The following is a 22,600-nucleotide window of genomic DNA, read 5'->3' as shown; positions in this document are numbered from 1 at the left end:
AGAAACAAGTTTACGGTTAACTTATGCAGCATACCTTCAGCACGAGATGTAAGTTATTTAGACTTCTAACCGTGTAACGGATGTTACTAGCATCTAACCGTGATCAACAAGGAAATAAAAAAACGAATTACCTAGCAATCACGTACATGAGTACGTGATACAGCTGTGGTTATATATTTAAGAATAGGACTAATTCCCTCAATATTTTCATTGGCTAAGAAGCAGGGTCAATTGTACGATTTCGACTATATTGATTAATATACTCAAAAACAAAAGTTCCTGTGACATCAATATGATAGTGTATTTTTTAAACAAGTAAAGTTTGGTTTTCAATATTGTAGTACATGTATGAAATTAAGTCACAAAAACGCAACTGCTACAGAAAAGCATGCATTTCATGCACAAGTTGACTTTTATGCAAGCCCCATGCATTTCACTACCCAAGAGAGGGTATAAAAACATGTGCGTTAACGGGATTCCATATGCATTGTTCAGCATCGTGCTGACAACAACCACTCAGAAAAACAACAAAATTACGCAATTATTCAACATTACGAAATGCCACGCCTATCCGAAAATGAGCGTCTGCGAGCCATTGGTATGCTTGAAGGAGGATCGAGCCAACGGTATATTGCAAGACAGACGAATACAGTCAGAGACCATCCTCGGAGTGGCAGGCCACGCGTAACCAATAATCGACAAGACAACTGGATTCGAACAACACACCTACGAAATTGATTCCAGCCAGCAACAGTGACTGCAAGAAGCATCACTGACCTTCGTCGAATATCTTCACAAACCGTCGCCTCAGATGTGAGGGATTGTTGCCAGAAGATCCCCATTTTGACAGGAAACCACCGCCAAGCACGTCTACAGTGGTGCAGACAGCGTCTACGCTGGACGGCCATGCAGTGGGGACAAGTTCTATTCACTGACAAGTCTCGTTTTCACCTCAGCCACAGCGATGGACGGATCCCAGGGTACCGACGTCGAGGTGAACGTTACGTCAATCATTGTGTCATGGAAGAAGATCGGTTCGGGGGCGGCAGCATTATGGTATTGGGTGGGATTACAGCAAGACAGAGGACCCGTTTGATAGTGGTAGAGGGAAATCTCAATGGACAGCGTTAACGCGACGAGATCATCGGCCCTGTTGTTCTACCGTTTTTGCGTCGTCATGGCCCAGGCATTGCTTTCAACATGACAACGCCCGGTCTCATATTGCTCGACTTGTTCAGGATTCTCTTCAGCAAAACAACGTGAATGTAATCCCCTAGGCCTGGCCGGCTCTCTCCCCTGATCTCTCACCAATCGAGCACATGTGGGATGAGATGGATCGCCGCCGTCGACGTCAGTAGTGCTCAAGGAACTTCGAAACATGCTCCAGCAGATATGGACAGATATCCCACAGGACTTTGTGCGACGCCTGGTCAATTCCACGAGACGAAGATGTGACACGCTATTGATTTGTAAACTGACATTTTGGCATGTTCATGTTTTGTTTTTTTATGAAATCGCACATTTTTTGAAGGCAGTATGGTAAATTAAACCATTGGAACACTTACAGGAGTCTTTCATCTTTTGCAAACCGAAATTGTTTCATATTTGGTAAGAAACATAACTTTGCATTAAATCTTAATCAATGTCACAGGAACTTTTGTTGTTCAGTATAGTGATTGATGGAAACGATTTTATATTTCTTTCGTATGATCGGTGTTAGAGAAGTATTGTTTACGTTGAATTACTAACGATTCATTTGACGATGCGTACAGTGAGTAGTTTGTCAAAGTTTTTGTCCTTAAACAGGAAACATTCAATAATTACAGTGCCCAGAATGCTTTTAAATCTCTTCCATAAAAATAGTTTCTCTCTGAAATGACATGTGTCACGGATTTGCTGAGCAGAGTTTCCTAAAAACAACAACCTAAATGTGGGTTTAAACCATCCCCTATGACGTGGGCATCAATTATTTTACATGAAGTAGTAAATAATGTCATTAATGTCCTGAGATAAAACAAGTTGCCATGACAATAACATTCTGGTGGTCTTAAAACGTATCTTTAATACACATTATCTCCCATGGATAAACGGTTATATTATTTAAGGTTGACAAGTGGTTGATTGTACATCTAGAACAACAATTTATAGGAAAAAGTAAAAAGTGTTTGTTTGGAAAAATGTGTCTCCAATGTATCATTGTTTTCATGAAAATCTCTTAATGTGCAGGGCATAAAATACAATGTATATGCTTTGGCGTCATGTAGTTTGTAATGACGAAACGTAGCGATTTCGGAGATTTTGCCTGTGTCCTGTATGGTGTCCTTCTGGTGTTATCTAAAAATATGTTTCTGTTTCTTTTGCCAAAAACGACCGACTACTATTATTCCCCGCGAGAAACGTGTTTATGTAAATTAAACACGAATCACCTGACCTCGGGAAAGTGTCGATGATGAAAATACATATTAAATATTCACTGCACCATTTTCAACTAATGACGTGTCTCTCTACAAGACAGCAAACACAAATTAAAGAATTCTTTTAAATCACAGCCTCTTTAAAAAAATGAAATAAATAATGACATATTGTTATATCCGTTTTCACAATGTACACTACACAAACACGTGTTGACCTTAAATGTCTCTCAAAAGAAGCCTATTTCAAAATGACCATACTACCAAACATGTTTTTCACCTATTACAGTAAACCTCGTTTATAACGAACACGCTTATAACGAACTGACGGATATAACGAACTTAAATTAGTAATCCCTTTGAGTTCGTTATAACCGTAGTTTACTGTACTCTCAAAAGGCAGATACTGGTTAGAACTTTTCGGCAACCACAGTACCATAACCATTCCGTTAAATTCCAGATAATATATATATCAGTGTGGATTAATATGAAAAGTGGAGTTTTTACCCAAGAAACAAAAAAGTATTGACCAGGCAAACAAATATCGCTAAAACAGCATACCTTAAAGTGCCTGCACGATGAAATTGTTTTATTTGAGAGAAGCCCCAAAATAATTCATGAAATGCATGCAAGAACAAAGGACAGTTTAAATTAGACATTTAGAGAATATTTCACATCACTACAGCCAACCACTCGATCATCATAACACTTATTTGATATAGTGTTTGTACGTATTAATCCAAGGTGAGTTCCTAATGGTTCGTATTGATCACAAACTTGTTATGTCGTTCTAGAAGGGGCATCAATCACTATGACTTGTACATGGAGACAGTTCCTGACATTTGGTTTCCTAATAAGGCACTGTGTGTCTATTCAAGATTAAATGCCAGCATAATGGATTTGTGATGTAAGTAAAAGTAGATCCCTGCTTGAAGCCAGACAGGTCGTCAGATTTGTCCCAAGAACAAAATAGTCTCTGCCCAGACTACTTCTAATTCTTATCTATCTCTGGATCTTGTCAGAGACGACAGAATGCTTTCATGGCAATGTTGAAATTGATAGAAGTGGAAAATGGTCACCTGGGAGATTCTTGTGTGCATTTTCTGGCGAATATACATCAGCATTCAATTAAAAATCAAACCTTAACACAAAATACAAACCAATAGAGTTCCATCATGCGTGACGAAGAAGAATATTCCATTAATGAAATCCGATAGTTTCCATTATAATTGCACATGTACACAAATCTGATTCAGTTTTTAGAATATTGTATTGATCAGAATAGAGCGATAGCTACTACAAACGTTTTGTTTTAATCGTCTCTCGTCATTGCTCACAAAAACAATTTGCCATAAATGAGACAAGAATTGTCACTTCTTTACTCCCGGCGGACAACTCAATGGCAAGACTCCAAATGGTCAAAACGCCTTTATGGAATAACATTGTTCAGACGGGCAATTCCATTACAGTCAATCAATACGAATACTTCAAATCCAGTACATCTCATATTAGACTATGGCCTCTTATACCTGATGTCTCCATATACCTATGACGTCTCCCAGAACACTGTTTATAGCCCGGAGAGGTGCATCTTGCTCATGTCTGAGTAGGTGTTTGGATGGCGTGGTAGGTAATTGCTGTGTCAAGGTCATAAAATATATGACAGTGCAATTAGGGCTATATGTATATATAATGTGGTTATATCCGTGGCACGTCATATCTGATGACTGTAAGAGATTTATTTAGGGCATTGGCGTGATGAAGTGCTATTTTCCAAAACATATGTGACTTTAAAGGGTATGTCTTTTGAATTCGTACCAAAGACGGAGTTGTACCTATCATTTGAATCTTACACATAAATACATCAGTGACACGACTATTATCCTTTGGCTATTTGACGTTTGTAGGAGTGATAGTTTGGTTCATAATAATATTTTGTGTTAGATTATTCTCCGTATCTGGACAGACTGTATAACCAGAACAACAGCCAGTAATCACAGAAGGACATTAGTGAGACTGATCAACTATTTTCACGAACATATATTTCCCCTTGATATGACCCAACACATGCTCAATGATAGATCACCATGGGTTAATTGCGACCTCATTGAAATCAGATATTTTACTACGATACATTACCTCTATGTGTGAAGACCTGAGACACCTCAGGTGAACTTTGTATTCAGCCAATCAGCGTCGGGGCTTTAAATTCTCAGTACGCGTGAGCAAAGCATTCAACAAGCATATCTGATTTCTGTATCGACAAATTCCCAAAGTAGAAAGTATAGTTTGATTGTTGCTTAACGCCGCACTTAGCAACTTTCCAGCTATATGACGGCGGTCTGTAAATAATCGAGTCTTGACCAGACAATCCAGTGACTGATTTCATGAGCATCGATCCACGCAATTGGGATACATGAATCAACCAAGTCAGCGGGCATGACCACCTGATCCCGTTAGCCGCCTCTTACGACAAGCATGGTCGCCATTTGCGACAATCACAGCGCCACGTTATTGTAGATTTTTCATACATCCTGTCTGAGTGCTACGGCATCAACACCCACAAGGGAGTGCCATAGAAAGAATAGTTGTGTTCTGTGGGTTTTTTCGTTTGTACAAACTGGAATTTCCGAATCAATATGGTAATAAAATGAAGCCAACTCGTCTCAGATAAAAAGCTGACAGCTGATTGGTTCAAGAAACCACACAATCTTTCATTAGATTGAGCGGTCAAACTTCACAGATCTTAACGCAGAGAGAGAAATCGAATCGGGGTAGAGATTGGAGTTCATTGGGAACTCAAAATGTCACCTCCGGAGACTAATCAGCTGCGAATATCTGCCGAAACAGATTCCAAGGGCGAAAAAGGTAAAACAGCGATGAACATTATCTGATTGGATCACTGTAAATCAAGGGTGACACCGGGTGTCCGCGAAAGCAACGTCCCTTTTTTCGTCATGGGGAGACATTCTCAAGGGTAATCAGGGGGAAGTCTTCATAACTTTTGCAATTTAGGAATTGAAGACTCACAAGAATCAAATCTCGTTACTGTGATCCCTTCTCGTATATTAATCTGACAGGACGTGATATGACCGATAACTGTTAAACCTTGTTTACCCCATATGACTCGTAAGGTAAGACCCTGTGGGTACAGTCCGGGTTAGAAATGGTCACATCAATACATGCTGGTCGCAAGAAGCGACTAATAGGATCTGAGGTCAGGTTCGGTGACTTGGTTGATGCTGTGTCAGATGTACCCTGATGGCGTGAATGAATGTCATAGTAGCAGTCATTGGATTGTCTGGTCCAGACTCGATTATTTACAAGAAGCTGTCATACAGTTGGTATATTGCTGAGTGCGCAAATACACACACAATGTAAGATTCGTGCATTATTTCTTATTTCAGTATTATTGGACATATTATACTACCAAAGATATAACCCAAGTCAAACATAGTAAACATACAACATCAACGCCAGAGAACACTAAGCCGACATTTCGAGCGAAAAAGATAAATAGCGGTAAATCATTGATGGCACCAAAGGGTGAGCATGTTCTAATGGTAGCACCCTCCACTCATACAGTTTGTATAAAAAATATGTGTTTGTTGCCTGACCAGACAATCCAGTGATAGACCAGACAGTTGAGTGACACGATAGTACGTTTACGTATTTAAAAAAAACAACTAAGAATAATATGTTAATTTTGAAGTGAAGAGCGTCGTCTAAGAAATATGTTCGCTTTTGCAACTCTTTTGAAGATGAGTTGACTCAACATAACTGCAACATGCCCACAGTAAGGACGATATACTTACTCGAAGTAATGATCTTCATGAGTGTCAAGGACGTAGATGGTCTTGGGGTCTCTGAAACAAAGTAATACGTGAAGGATCAGTGTTAGTTTAGTTAACAAGGACTGATTCCTTAACGATAATTGCAAATGATGCATGCACGAAGTATGTCTGTTGTTTAACTATAAATGGTACCGAGAGTAACCGAAAACCAAATGTGCTAAAATGGTTCAGGTGGACTGTCATCAAATATCTATGACTTGAAATAAACCCAAGGTAGAGAATATATGGATGTAAACTTCTTTATTATAATAAATGATAAAGAAGTCAACATCCATATATTATCTTCCTTATGTGAATCACTTCTAAATGCCTGTCAAAGACCCGATGAAATAAACCTGTTGTTCAGCCATGAATGATTCTAACAGTCAGATGTTAACGAAAGCACCTTACTTGTATAAACAAAACAAAATGATTAACGGTTTAGGTGGATAAGGAATCTGATGTCTGGAACATGTATATACAAATACATAAAGTAGATTTATTGTTTAACCATGAGTTATTCTTTTTGTCATCCATCAGCGAACATATATGTATAAATTCAAAATAGTCAAGAAATAATGAACTGACACATGTTAAAATGGTTCAGATAGATATTGCATGTACCCAGTAAAACCAACGTCAAATAGATCACGGTGGTTTTTAAGACAGGTTTTCACTGTTTCTGCATACAATGACGGAAATTAAGGACTGCAGGATGTTTGCAGAAACAACTAATCACCTAACATCAAACTCATTACCACCGTCTTCCGATTTGTAAGATACACTGGCAAATGTTTTATTGAATAATATTTCAACCAACATTATATTATATTCTACCATGACACTTAACAACGGCGTGTCAGCTTAATGTGGGAGGAAAGCCCGAAGTGATGCAGGTCTTAGACGTTTACCACTTCAGTGAAACCCACGAGCACGGTTATGGTGCTGACAAGCCTAGAAACACCATCGGGGCGAACCGGGATTCGAACCCACAATCATAGGTTTCTGGCGTACCCAAGGGACGCAACTCTGCACAGCGAATCGCGGCGCTTTAGACGACTGGGCAAACCGTGCCCCCTCGAAGATTTTAAAGAGCGTCATACGAAGCTTGCTCAAAATCTGTTTGGTCACGGTTACAGCAATCAAGGCCTCAGCAAAGCTTCTAAAACGTTTTATTGGAGACATGTGGAGGATATTTGCAGATACGTCACATCAGGGACACAAAATATATCCGATGCAATGCTATGCTCACTATTATGCGAACACCTGGTATCATCACTAGCTGATAGTGATTCACAATCACATTATACAGTTCGGAATCGTTCAAGGCACTATACTCATAGCAGCCAATTCATTAGATTACTAATGATTATCGCTTTTATGTTGAAGGTCAATGTCATTCTGGTACATTAGTACAAAAAGATTAGTTGTTCTTTAGAAAGAAGCTTAGAGGAAGATATCTAATCATTTAAACGTTTTTTTCCGTTTTCCCCTCATTACAAAAGACATTGATGTTCTGAAATATCCTAGAAATGTGATGCGTTAAACTCTGGCATTTGAAAATTCTTCATCGTGATCCACGCATTAGAAGAATGAACTGATAAACGCTATAAATATGACAAGAATTACCTGTACAGGGAAACCTTAACTGGAGAAGTCTGCATTTTATTAGGACAAAATGTAATAAATGTCTTACAATGAGTGAATGAGTAGAGTTTTACGCCGTTTTATTCCCCCGCATTATTCCAGCAAAGCAATATCACTTCACACTTTGTATCCGTGTCGGGAATCGAACCCGGGCTTTCGAGCGAACTGGGTACACAAAGAGAAAAAAGCCCATCTCTCTGTTTGGTAATTATTCGGAAAGGGTTGCTGTATATTCTTGTATAATTGCTAATTCTAAATATACTCAACAACAAAAGTTCCTGTGACACCAATATTTTAGTGTATTTTTCAAACAAGTAAAGTTTGGTTTTCAATATTGTAGTACATGTATGGAATCAAGTCACAAAAACGCAACTGCTACAGAAAAGCATGCATTCCATGCAAAAGTTGACTTTTATGCAAGCCAAATGCATTTCACTATAGAGGAATGATTATAAAAACATGTGCGTTAACGGGATTCCATATACATTGTTTAGCATCGTGCTGACAACAACCACTCAGAAAAACAACAAAATTACGGAATTATTCAACATTACGAAATGCCACGCCTGTCCGAAAAAGAGCGTCTGCGAGCCATTGGTATGCTTGGAGGAGGATCGAGTCAACGTGATGTTGCAAGACAATTTAACGTCCACAGAAACACCATTTGGTGTTTATGGCAACACTGGCAACAGACGAATGCAGTCAGAGACCATCCTCGGAGTGGCAGGCCACGAGTAACAAATAATCGACAAGACACCTGGATTCGAACAACACACCTATGAAATTGTTTCCAGCCAGCAACAGTGACTGCAAGAAGCATCCCTGGCCTTCGACGAATATCTTCACAAACCGTACGTCGTCGCCTCAGATGTGCAGGGATTGTCGCCAGAAGACCCGCAAGACGTCCCATTTTGACAGGAAACCACCGTCTAGCACGTCTACAGTGGTGCAGACAGCGTCTACCCTGGACGGCCATGCAGCGGGGACAAGTTCTATTCACTGACTCGATTCGAGTGTACCGAGGTCGAGGTGAACGTTACGTCAATCATTGTGTCACGGAAGAAGGGGCGGCAGCGTTATGGTATTTGGTGAGATTACAGCAAGACAGAGGACCCGTTTGATAGTGGTAGAGGGAAATACGCGACGAGATCTTGGGCCCTGTTGTTCTACCGTTTTTGCGTCGTCATGGCCCAGGCATTACTTTCAGCATGACAACGCCTGGCCTCATATTGCTGGACTTGTTCAGGATTCTCTTCAACAAATCAACGCGAATGTCATCCCCTGGCCGGCTCGCTCCCCTGATCTCTCACCAATCGAGCAGATGTGGGATGAGATGGATCTGCGCCTTCGACGTTAACCACGTGTTCCACAGACACTCCAGGAACTTCAAAACATGCTCCAGCAGATATGGACAGATATCCCACAGGACTTTGTGCAAGGCCTGGCCCATTCCATGAGAGGAAGATGTGTTGTTTGCATCACAACCAGAGGTGGACAGACGCTATTGATTTGTAAATTGACATTTTGGCATGTTCATGTTTTTTTTAATGAAATCACGCACTTTCTGAAGGCAGTATGGCAAATTAAACCATTTGAACACTTTCAGAAGTCTTTCATCTTTTGCAAACCGAAATTGTTTCAGATTTGGTAAAAAAAATAACTTTGCATTAAATCCTATTCAATGTCACAGGAACTTTTGTTGTTCAGTATAATAATAAAAAACCAGTGAAATTAGATCGAACTTCTTTGATGCAAATGTTGACGTTGTATTAGTTAACATACGGCACACGCATTGTACAGTAACGACTGAAGATAAAACAACAACATTGTTTACATAATGTTAAATAAACTAACGCTCTTTCAGCGTTTCTTCCCTATAGCATCAATCATCGCCTGGAAGGAATAATGAATCCATATATAGATATGATTAATCTAAACATAAATGCAGTGGGTGGTCTACGGTATTAATCTCCCTCATTGCAGCTGCTTTCATACACTGTGGCAACACCGCATTTGAAGATCCTGTCCATGATTTATGGAAACAATGTCGCACGAACGATTCATCATGTTCACCAGACATGTTATTTCCCTTCTTCCACAGGAAACTTGAACCATATAACAGATACCATGTACAGTGTCAAGCGAAAGTGTAAATGATATACATCGGACATGTTTGAGGAATAAATAGATTATTTAGAAATATTTTTGATCATCCTATTGGTCTTTGTGAGGATCATTCATACGTACTGAAAAGAAAGCTGTAAGTCTTTAAGCCTTTCAAGAACTCTAGACACAGAGGACAGATGTTCAATGGTGAATGGATGCATAATTAAATATTTCATGATAAAGTTATGGAGAAAATGTACAGCTCACCCACTCTTGTACACATCATATTCAGGAATACTAATCTTACAGTTAATTAAAACTGAACGAACGAACGAACGAACGAATGAATGAACAATTATTATTCAAAGAAATAAAAAACACAACCAGATCAGGAAACAACAGGCGTCACTTTGGATTTAATTAAGGTTCGTTTCGTGGTGCATTCGCTTAAAACCAAAATTGGTCTTATATATTTCACCGTTCTTACACGTTCCTGTGTTCTCCTTTGAGGGTTATGACTAATTCATAGCTTCAAATGTCAAACTGTTTATTTGCGTTTCCTACATAGGGAATACACTACAAGCAGGTGTCGTGCGCCTCCCATTTTCCTTTACAAAGAACGATCTAAATGGCAGACACACTGGAACAGCTAATTTTGGTTTCAGAATAGTTAACTGATGTTTCTCAGACAAAGCACTAATGGCTGGTCTATAATTTCGTAAGATGACACTAAATCAGGAACTGTATACATTATTTAAGAGTATCACGACTCGGACAGATGAATTAGTCTGTTGGAGTTTGGACACGATTTATCATTGGTTGAATCTGTGATACATGGGGCGAATATTTCTGCCGGCAGCATAATGACCAGGTATTCTCTGTAGATGACAATGGATAAAACTGGCTGCCGCGAGGTCATAAAGTAACTGCAAACGAAGGGCTAACGTCATCTACAATTCATGCGGACATGGTGGCAACTTGAGGGGATGGTGGTCCTTTCTCTGCCACTGTTAAGGAGTGCGAAGCGGACTTCGTGAGGGGAAGTGAGAGCCCCGAAGTTGATCCAAGATCAGGAAGACGTTCTACTGGTCGACGACTCACCACACGTCACATAGCCAATACAGTAGGCATCTCTCATTCAGGCATGAGAAAGGTTCGGTATGCTGGGTTCCGAGGTTTCAGATTCCTGATTAGTAAGGCTCCAGGTTCATCATCCCTTTGAGTATTTCTGTCGTTTCGAAGGAGTCGAAGCGGATCCAGCTGATTTTGTTGATCGATTTGTAACGATAGTCTTGTATTCAACACCATCAGACAAAGCATAAACAACAGCCAAAGCAGTGGAAACACCAAACGTCTCCTCCGAAGAATGCAAAGTCTGTTACATCAGCTGGCAAGGTTTTCTGGGTTTCCAAAGTAATCCTACCAGAGGACTATCTCCCGAAAGGTCAGAGATCATTAATTTCCAAGATTATGCTAATCTAATTAGGCAACTGCGTGGATACACCAAGGCTAAACGTCGTGGAAATCTGACTGAGGGTGTGTTATTCCACAAGGACAGTGCAATATGCACATGTCTGTTGTCACCATGGCTACAATGCAGGACGATGGTTTGAACTCCCTGAACATCGCCCATATTCACCAGCCAAAGTAAAAGTAGTGACATCATATTTCCACTTCTTCCCAAACCTGACGAGAGAGCTATCTTATGCAAATGATGGTGTCATTTCTGTCGTGGAGAAGCTTCAACACCTAAAGGAGGAAGCCTTCCACACCAGCGGGCACTCCATCATCGCTGTCAGACATGTGTGGACCTCGGAGGGACACAATTCGCCATTGTGGCCAAATTTCATGCTATCGGTCATTTTTAAAAATGTATGAGACCAAAACCAATTCAATAATCATCGGAAATCTCTGCTAAAAGCAGATCCCATGTACTATTCCAACTTAAAATATCGTGTGTTTATAAATCACTCTCAAATAGTGACGATACCAGGTGTTCGCGAAAAGATGAGCGTATCCCGCTCCACCGTTTACATCCGTCAAAAACACGTGCAAAACATCATTAAAACATCAATGCCCCGGAAATGAAATATTTAATGTTATTCGAACAGTTTATTGACGATATGTGGATGACTATTTCTCTACCGAATTCTGGCTGTGTAGCAAACTCTGCTCTGGTGATAGATTAATTACTTTCTAGATAGATCACTTTTAAGTACAACATATACTGAAAAGTATGATATGATAGTATGTGTAACAGTTCGCCCAACTCAGACCCCCGGTATAGCTATGTAACAGACATTTTGAGAGACTTAAAATAACCTTTGTACGTCATAACCAACACACAATTGTTTAAACATATCTAAGTGTGAATTATGTGGAATTATTATCAAAGTCATAATAGGTTTTCAAAGCCATTATGGTTTTTCAAAACCTTTCACGGAAACCTTTCAAATAATCTTTTATTAATACTTCTCCTAAATGACAGATACAGAGACAAACTATAAATAGATCACATCAGACAAAATTTTAAATTGAAGAAAACACAGTATCATTAATACTTAAGCAGATTTTTATCAATGCTTCTATCTTCATCAACAATGACAGGTCAAATGCGATCCCTTTTATAACCGTACTCATTAAAGCATTCCCACATGTAAAATCGGGAAAGATAACAATCCAAAATATCGACTCTGAGTAGTTGTCTCTGACTTGGTAAACCTGAAATAGTTTCCCTGTCAGATATGATCCAATCTAGCTAAAGATCAAAGTCTAATATAACCAATACTTCATGCTTTGCGATCAACAGCAAAAACATGTTGATAAGCAACATTCAAATACGTCCTCCTTTATTCAAAAATATTCTCTGTATAACTAAATATACCACGTATTTGCAGACTTTGAGAAAAGAACTGGTAGAAGCTTTATCCGTGTCCATTATATGTATGCTTCAAAATATGATAAAGATGGAAACGTTTTAAGTCGAGTTATGTCGAATGAGGTTCAGGTATCACGACGTGTGAACGTCCAAACTGGTCTTCCAACGACCAAATCGACGCAGGCCTAAAGCCTGATCTTAGACGTTTACAACTTTCGTAAAAGCCACGAGATCGGATATGGTGTTGACATTATCAGCCATGAATAGCTATTATCATATGACGCTTGCACACCAAAGGGACACAAGTGTGTGGGTATAGTTTTTAAGCAATATACCAGGAATATCACTGCGGAGGACACCAGAAATGTTGACACATTTCAAAGTTAACCTTTCGTTTGAGAAAGTTATAAAATCGGACATGAATATCCGTACGGTGAAGCCACACACTTACGGGAAGGACATGTTGGGCTTGATGGGGTTGCTCCACGGGAAGGGCTGTTTGAAGGAGGAGAACATGAAGTACAGGCCATAGCTCATCTCTAGTCCATGAGTCAAGCTCCGGATATACGTCATCAGCAGCAGGGCGACGGCGACACCTGGTGGTGAAAATAGTAAACATGTTGTGACACTTGGGGACCAAGACTGTCGAGGCTTAGAAATTGGCACTTGGCCCATAGCCACGTGACAGAAGCTCAGTGGTAATTGTACTTTTGAACTTGTTTAAATTTAAATAATGAAATATGTTAAGAACCCCTTTAACTCAGAACTTTAGAAAGTTTAGAAAGTTATCGTACATCTTCACATGCAAGGCAACCAGCCGTGTTTGTTATTGTCACCTAAAAGTTACGAACTTTGGACAAAATACAGTGAAGAAGTATTATGGCTAATTAAAATGAAATAGAAGCAAAGACCGATTCCCTACAAAAGAAACTTCAGGTAAAACTTAGCCATGAGCAATGCCATGATCAAAATTGAAATCCCTTGAATATCGTTTCCCCCATTTCTTAGAAACTCACCTGAAGTCATAGAAGTGCTCATGTTAAATATTTTTTTAATGCTTCACGAAAATATCTACTAATAGCCTTGTACCGTAGTTACATGTATAGGTCGAATACGTGTAAATGACCACAGTCTATTTTTCTTTTACATGAACTATTTGAAAACTTTCATAACAATGCCTTAGCGTTTTTCTCAAATTTTACAGACGTGTGGACGAAAACGGATATTTTACATTCCTCATCCTCTTATGACTGTCATATTATTTGTCATAGAAATAACAACTGGCTTACAGATGTTCGGTGGTAACAAAGATTATAATCCCTATGGAGCACACATGATACAAATTGCTTCAGCCGTAGCTACTGGATGACACTTAGTTACAGTTTTAGCAGGCACTCAAGCCCATCGTGGTGCTGGGAGATTGTGGAAAACGTGCAGTCAACTGAAGAATGTGTTTAGAGGCCATAAAAACGCAGAATCCTTTAATTTTAGAAAACATGCATCATATCAGTATTTGCTAAGAATCAATAATGGAGGAAGCATATAAAAATACTTCACAAAAAGTTCATATTACCCTTTTTAGACCTATAATATTCTCGTAATATGCTGCAGGTATTGAGGCATCATGGCAAATTTCCAAGCAGTTAGCAAATGCATCTACGCGCGAGGTTAAGGGCACAATGTCACAGGTGAGTTGAAGTAAAATGGGGTTTAACGTCGCGTTCAAGTCTAGCGTGTGTGTGTGTGTGTGTGTGTGTGTGTGTGTGTGTGTGTGTGTGTGTGTGTGTGTGTGTGTGTGTGTGTGTGTGTGTGTGTGTGAGTGTGTGTGTGTGTGAGTGTGTCCAGGATACCTCACTCAGACATTGTAAACTGACTAAGAGCCGACCAGTCATAGTATTATCCTCTTTATGTCGAGCGGCCAGGGGGTCGAACCGCTGTTACAAAGGGCTCACCTTTAAGAATTGGTACTAGGTGACTGAAGATCCCCAGCAAGCCTCGTTTGTAGAGAGCGCCGAGCTTGAGTTGGACATAGCAGACTGGGACACACACCAGGATTCCCAGCAGATAATAGGCGACTAGGAATAGACCTGTAATACAAGGCACAATATTAAGTATAATCAAAATGTCAACGAAAGATAATAACAATTCTCGAATGTCTCCAATAATAGATGCATTTGGGCGTAAAAGGTAAAATAGTGATGTTATTTACAATACTGGATCACTGAAAGTCAGTGATGAAGGTGTTCGCGAAAACGGTACGCATGTCCCGCTCTACCTGAGGCATCTGCCACTAACATAATTTGCATTAAAAAAAGTTCGAGTAAGTAAGGAGGTGTGAAACCTCCATGTAAATCTACAGAACTCTAAAGCATCCCTTAGGAGCATTTTGACGAGCAAACATTAATATTTAGCAAAGTATAACGTTTTATAGATGAGAAAACGGAGCCGAAAAACAGACAGACAAAACGATCATTGATCACCGCTGGCAGTAAACATTCTTTAAGTGTTTTAGATCATGAAATTTCATAAAAAAAGGTGACTAGATACATCACTTCTCATGATTGTTCTGATATAATATTTATGTCATTAGCATAAATACGTATTTTTATGTGATTTTGTTGGAACTAAAACAGTTTAAAAAAATGATTGGCAGTCTGACGCATGACCTCAATGGTTGTCCTCCAGCGTCTGGGTCGTATCAGAAGACAAGTCCCATGAATAATTCAGGGAAATATACCCATCTCATGTTCCCACACTGACATGACTATCTTACACATCAAAGAAAGGCCAATGCGGCACCTTATGTAATATCAGTGCCCATATAGTTCTGTACGTCTTTGCAGGAAAACTGTTTGTGAAATGAACATTTAGGAATGAAAATCGACAAAATTCGCTTGTCCATCCCATCAGAATTTTCATCCAGGATCCGACAGGGGAAACCCTCTAGGATTAATTGCAGCTTACAGTACTCGCAGTATTCAAATATTGAGATAAGGGATGGAAAAAAGATAGCTTGGAGCAAAAAGCCCGAAGCTGTCCGTTAAACTAAGAAATCGTGTCATTAGTTGATAGTTCCCATCGGGACGGGAGTCCTGAAGTTAGGTGACTGAGTGTCTTCAGGCGTCGATCATACCTTCTGCGGAAGTAAATCACTTGCCAGTTCTCTGGGAGGATTCTTCCCAATCTATCATTTGTCTGAAAACCCGTTCTATACTTTTTCGTTCCTATCCATCAGACATCCATCTGACATTTCCACTGAATTACCTTTGACTTACAGACCCATACACCGATGTTTCGTCCCATCCTTTGCTCTCCCATCCTCAACATAACCTTAACCATCCATCACTTGATCATTTCAACTCCATGTTTCCATCATCCACCATTCCTACTACCACGTACATATGTTACTATCCATCGATCCATCTATGTACATATATATGTTTGTTTATTAATGTTTCTAATAATCCATCCGCCCTCCGTATACCAATCTGTCATCCACTTTCTATCATCTATCCATAATCTATCATTCGCCTTTCTATCTACCATCCTTTTTTCCATCCTGCTAAACATTCATCTAGCATATTTCTATTTACCCACCACCAACCCTTTTACTACCATCTATCCATCCCTCTTTCTCTAAGTCTAGCCACCTTTCAATATATCGCGGGGGCACGGGTGGCCCAGTCGTCTAAGTCGCCGCGATTCGCTGTGCAGAGTTGCGTCCCTTGGGCACGCCAGAAACCTATGATTGTGGTTTCGAATCCCGGTTCGCCCCGATTATGTTTCTAGGTTTGTCAGCACCATACCCGTGCTCGTGGGTTTCACCGAAGTGGTAAACGTCTTAGACCTGCATCACTTCGGGCTTTCCTCCCACATTAAGCTGACACGCCGCGATATAACTGCAATATTGTTAAAAGCGGCGTTAAACCCAACTCACTCACTCATTCAACTATCGCCCGTCTTATTTGTTTGATTGTTTGTTTAACGCCGCATTCAGCAATATTCCAGCTATATGACGGCGATCTGTAAGTAATCGAGTCTTGACCAGATAATCCAGTGATTGACAACATGAGCATCAATCCACGCAATTGGGATCGATGACATGCATAGTCCAAGTCAGCGAGTCTGACCACCCGATCCCTTTAGTCGCCTCTTACGACAAGCAAAGTCACCTTTTACGTCAAGCATGGGTAGACCTTTTCTACCCCGGATCTTCACAGGCCGCACGTCTTAATTTCTATCTATACACCCACCTCTCTATCCAACCATCTACCAGCAAACAAACTTTCTATCAATTTAGCCATCATGAATCCATGACGTATTTTTGGAAAATACCGATTTTATACAATACCAATTTGACCAACAACTTTAACCCTACAATAACTCCTGATCCATGCATCTTATTGACATCTGCACTGAGACGGCAGATCACCAATCATCCCCTCCAATGACAGGCTGGAGATGATCTGTATATAACCTCCTTCCTCAACATCTCTCCGAGGCCCCATCACCGATGTTATGACAGATCAGTGACCATCTTCTTTAGCAGACCATAGACCTTTAAACACGTAAAATGGGCGCCGCTGGGCATGTAGGATATGATGGCAGGAGCTGATGAAGCTTCAACTGGGCGCTCCACGGAGATCAATGTATGATCTCCGTCGTTCTAAAATACCCCTGTGGCGTTGTCTTGATACAAGCAGCACGAATCGCCATTAGAAAATTGGAATATTGTAAGTAAAGATTAGAACGGGCCACCAATGTAATGATTCAAAGAAGCCACAATTAGAACGGGCATCCAATATAATGATTGAAAGAAGCCACAAAATCCAAGTAAAAGTCTCAACTTCTGTGGTATCTTTTTTGTCCTAAAATCCGAAATTGATTTTGAATCTAGGTATATATCTTACATGTATTCGGAAATTGTGCACTTTTATATTTTCCGGTTGAAAATATCAGGCAGTCTGAAAGATGGATTTAAATAATTCGGGCTGTGAAGTGCCCCCTGTTAGTTTTGTTTGTTTGTTTGTTTGTTTGTTTGTTTGTTGTTTAACGCCCCACTCAGCAATATGCCAGCTATATGACGGCGGTCTGTAAATAATCGAGTCTGGACCAGACAATCCAGTGACTGACATCATGAGCATTGATCTACGCAATTGAGATTGATGACATGCATCAACCAAGTCAGCGAGCCTGACCACCCGATCCCGTTAGTCGCCTCTTAAGACAAGCATGGGTTGCTGAAGACCTATTCTAACCCGGATCTTCACGTGTACCCCCGGGTAGTGATGGAATTATGTATTGAATGATCACAGTATCATTTAGTTGCCAAAGGCAGGGCATCGGATGTTTGTGCAACTGAGAGTGTCACACACCATGTGCATGTACCTCATTAAACCAATTTTATTTCGGAAGAACGCCAGCCTGCCGTGTTGATTCTTTTGCAACTACATAGAAACACCTTTGAAAGACCATTTACTGCAGAATCATTGTGAACGAATTACATCCATCAAGGGAACATGTCTCTGATAAACCTTAGAAGCCGCTGCATGCAACAGTAGGCTTAGCACCTTAAAATTACGAAAACCACACCACATCAAAACAGCTGATGTCTACAATTGTGTATGGTCTTATGGAGAATAGATGCTTTCTATTGGACTATTTGTAAGAGCTGTTACAAGAAGGTAAAGGTCACGTCGAGTTAAAACAGCTTTCCCCAGAACCGTCTGGGACAAAATGGAATGTAATCAAGACATGATAGGAAGAGTATACATATCATTGCTGTCTCATCTTACAGGAAATATTAACTTGTGTGAACCTTGTGTGATGATGGAGCGTAACAGCGTCTGTCTGAGACGGTCCTTCGGAATGGGAGTGTTTGTGCCATCACTACTCATTCCACGCTTGTCCAATGCTTCCTTTCATATTTCCCTGATAGACAAAGTTATATCAGCTTTTGAAGATAATAAAATAGTGCCTTCAATCCGATGTTCACAGAGGGCACGAATTCAAATAATGCAGAATGCAGTTTATGACACCGACACTAATGACAAGTTTCATGTTGGTTAGGAAATTAATCCATTAACATTTTACCCTCTTGAATCGCATCCTAGTGATCGGGGATAAAATACGAAACATCAAACATGACTGTATCCGTTTTAAACATGTTTTTGAGGTCATCCCACAGTAGTTGATCGGAGAAACATGTTTTTAAGGGCATTCCGCAGTAGTTGATCGGAGAAATATGGCATTCCAGTGATGACAAAACAGACACAGCAACCTCCATCAACGTAAACATCGATATACAATGAGCTCGATCATCTCCTTCACATGTTTTTAATGTATTTACAGTGAAAATATACAATGGCAAATAACGCGATGATTAGATTACTTTTCTCCTCATAGATCAAAGTCTGATGCCAGATGATATGGTTTTAATGAAATTAAACATATATGGCATTTACAGGAATAGAATGCATTTGTATGTGTTGCTGGAGAATGTGAAGTTGACAGCAGATCTAGAACAGGCATTCATTCTGTAATGGTTGCATGCGGGTGTGAAGAAAACGTTACATGGATAATAGTAGAGGTAGCTAATGTCAAAATAATCAGCTGACTGAAAGTTTTAAAAGTGATTACGCAGTACCAATGCAAAGTTTAACAGTACCAAGTCATGTTTGTTATGCCATTCTACATTATATGATTTTAATATACCTAATTAGCAGAAACTAAATTTGTATAACGTATAATGGCATAAAGACGATATTGCGTGAAACATCAAAGAAAGGAAACTGTTGATATTATATTAAGTGTTATTCAGTGACGTTTGGCGTTAGCGTTGGCGTTTACGTTGGCGTTGATGTTTTACACTTAAACTAAATGCTCGATGTGGTACGTTGACATTGATAAGGTCGAGCTGGTAAGATTATAAAACCATACATTTAAGTTATACAACTAGCCCTTTGATTTATGAATGGGAACGGTTCTGGAGCAAGCAAACCTTAATAGTAGGAAGCTTGAATTAGTCAACCTCCAAAAATTGATTCCTATTCAAAAATCCCTTATGGCAAATTCATCAGACTAGCTAAGACGCGAAGTGACGGGTCGAACAAGTTTATCAATGTTTCCAAGGCTGTACTGATTATGCCTAGGATCATCTACAGGCGCTGGAAGCCTGTTAAGGCTCGTTACGTCAGCGTCCTAGAGCGTCTTTCAGGGGATCCCTTGCCATATCGCCCCTAGCGGAATAAAATCAATCGATTTCTGTCACACAAAACAGTTGACAAATTGTTTCGTGGCGTGATTCCATAGATTTTTTCAGATTAGCGTAAATAGGAGCACAAGTGTTTTTTTCTTATCTGAAATCGAGGTTGCCATAGTAACGGGACTATATCATTCTATCGACAGGATACTGTTTTAATCAGTTTTTTTATTTCTTTAGGGAAATGCATCTGCTGCTTGGAATATCTTAGAGGAGTAGTGGTTTGATTGACAACGGAATATTTCTCCGAGTGTAGGGATATCCGGGATGAAATAGAAAAGAACTCTCTTGGGATAAAAACATTCGGAAAAGGGTGATTCGACTTAAATTCACACGAAAACTAAAAAGACCATCAGTGAGGCAGTTTTGATATTCCTTCTTTTGTTCTTTTCGATTTTGTTTGGTGTGGGTATGTTTATTAGCATTAAGAGCTATAGAAATGAAATTGATCTTGATGTTTGGGTAATACATCATGTACTTGGACTATTGAAGTGACTAATACTTAACAACTAGCCTCGTTTCGTTTTGCAGCAAAGTTTACATGATCAGCACGGATGAAGATTTCATGTATGGCCGCTTCAGAAGAAACGACCATCACTTTCATATAAATACTTTGGTATGTTTTAAAAAATAATCCTCCTTCGAACATGTGTAAAGTAATGACACGGGCTGTTCTGCAGTTAAAATATTTGGATCATGTGCAAATTTAAAACTAATTGATTATACGTACATGGATCTTAAGCCAAAGAAACCTTATAGGACCGGTCTAATGGTTTTGATGGAGTTTATCGATTACATGTTGTTGTTGTAGAACTGGAAAAGGTCACGAGATCAACTACATCTGAAGTAGAAAATAAACCTCATTAGAACGGACAGTCTCCTAAAGATTGTCGGGCCATCATTACCGTGTTTGTTCAGGCTTGTATGCACCCAAACCACTTCACAAACATTCTCACAGGTCAAATAATCAAAGCAAAATCAACGTTTTCTGGTCCAAGGAGAGAAAAGATGAAGCTCAAACAAAGCTATTTCCGAAACAAGTGAGGTAAAATTACTTTTCCGTGTATGTTATGGGTTTCATATAGATTTTAAGATTACAGTGGCTGGAATCTGAAGGAAGGTGGAGGTAGTGGCAGTAATGCACTACACTGGAACAAGACTACAAACATCCATTTCAAGCAAAACAGCCCAAATGATATTGTTGTCTTTCCACTTTCTATTTGCATTGGGGAATTGGGAATATTCTCATCAACATTTCAAACCTTATTCATATATGTATAGGGTAGGATTTGGATTAATTTCACTGTTATATCAAAGGCGCCATGTTTTGTGATGCTAATACTGAAATATCGGGTAGACAATCTTCAGATTGAAGGTTTTCATATACTGATCAGAGACGAGGGCTACAAAGAATTAACTCAATAGGGTTATACATCCTCGGACAGAATGTTCGGGCATAACATGCGATTATTCTCCCCAAGAACGAGTGTCTTTCAAGCATAATTGATGCAAACCTGATTCTTATGCACCAGTTGACAATTGAACAAGCAGCGACATTTTGCCATACAGCAGTAAATATATTTGGTATGCTCAATTTCATCAACGTGTATTGTAATGAGTTGTTTTAATGCAGCAGGACAGGGTCAAATGGTAGTTAATCGTTCAATTTGGGTTTATTTCTCGGTTGATGGCAGATTTAGCCAGACCTTTATTATCAGCATTCAAGCGCACTACCATCAAAGAGTTCTACAGCTGCTACAGGACTACAGGACGTTCCAGCTCCACAGGGATGCGAAACTGAAACCTGGACCTTTGATTAGTGTCCTGTAAAGGAGATGGTTTGAACAATCGACACAGTTCAACCAAAAAGAAACGTGCTCTCATTTGTTGTTGGGTACAAATAGGCTCGTTGGCTTAGTTGTTTGGAAAGACTGTAAGTAAACAGCTTCAATTATACAGGAAACAGACAGCTCCATGTCCATCACCCCCTTGTTGGTCAACGGAAATTATCCAAAGGTGGCCATTAACGTTGCGTTTGAAGAGAAAGGGGATGACAGATCGTTTTAGAGTCTGACTGATTAATGAGACCGGAACTCACTGTAGAAGCAAATGTGGCTCTTTTGACAGTGCTGGCAAGCAAAGGTCAACCATTAAAGAGAGTCTCATTTTTCCTTTTGCCAAAGGAACCCGGAAGTCCAACCCTATTCTCTATCCATAGCCGTTACCAACAGAATTGTTTTGACGGGTTAATCGTACATGTTCGATACCACAATTAGCTCAGTAACATAATGATAATGATTGATAAGGACTGTGACATTAGCCACTTCAGAACTGACACAAAACAAGCCCCTCTAGGTAGGTGATAATCAATGACCAGGAATTGAACCAAGATGGTCTATTTGATAAAGAACAGGGCGCCAATTAATTTTTTATAGTGTTTATTTTGTCACCCATGCAACAAGAT

General features: G+C 39.7%; 1 protein-coding gene across 1 annotated transcript in view; it reads right to left on the bottom strand.

The window, feature by feature from the left end:
• The window catches only part of LOC139452524 (sodium- and chloride-dependent transporter XTRP3-like), an 81,024-nt gene that overhangs the window by 20,471 nt on the left and 37,953 nt on the right, over nt 1-22,600 (bottom strand). The window contains exons 2-4 of the mRNA XM_071234033.1: nt 14,828-14,962; nt 13,327-13,471; nt 6,227-6,277 (exon numbers count right to left, since the gene is read on the bottom strand). Coding sequence (XP_071090134.1) covers nt 6,227-6,277; nt 13,327-13,471; nt 14,828-14,962 — 331 coding nt within the window. The remainder of the gene's footprint in view (nt 1-6,226; nt 6,278-13,326; nt 13,472-14,827; nt 14,963-22,600) is intronic.

This window comes from Haliotis cracherodii, unplaced genomic scaffold (assembly GCF_022045235.1).
Source record: "Haliotis cracherodii isolate W230 unplaced genomic scaffold, xgHalCrac1.p SCAF_9, whole genome shotgun sequence".
In the NCBI taxonomy this organism is placed as follows: domain Eukaryota; kingdom Metazoa; phylum Mollusca; class Gastropoda; order Lepetellida; family Haliotidae; genus Haliotis; species Haliotis cracherodii.
The sequence above is the reverse complement of the archived record's forward strand: the minus strand, read 5'-3'. Positions and strand labels throughout refer to the sequence as shown.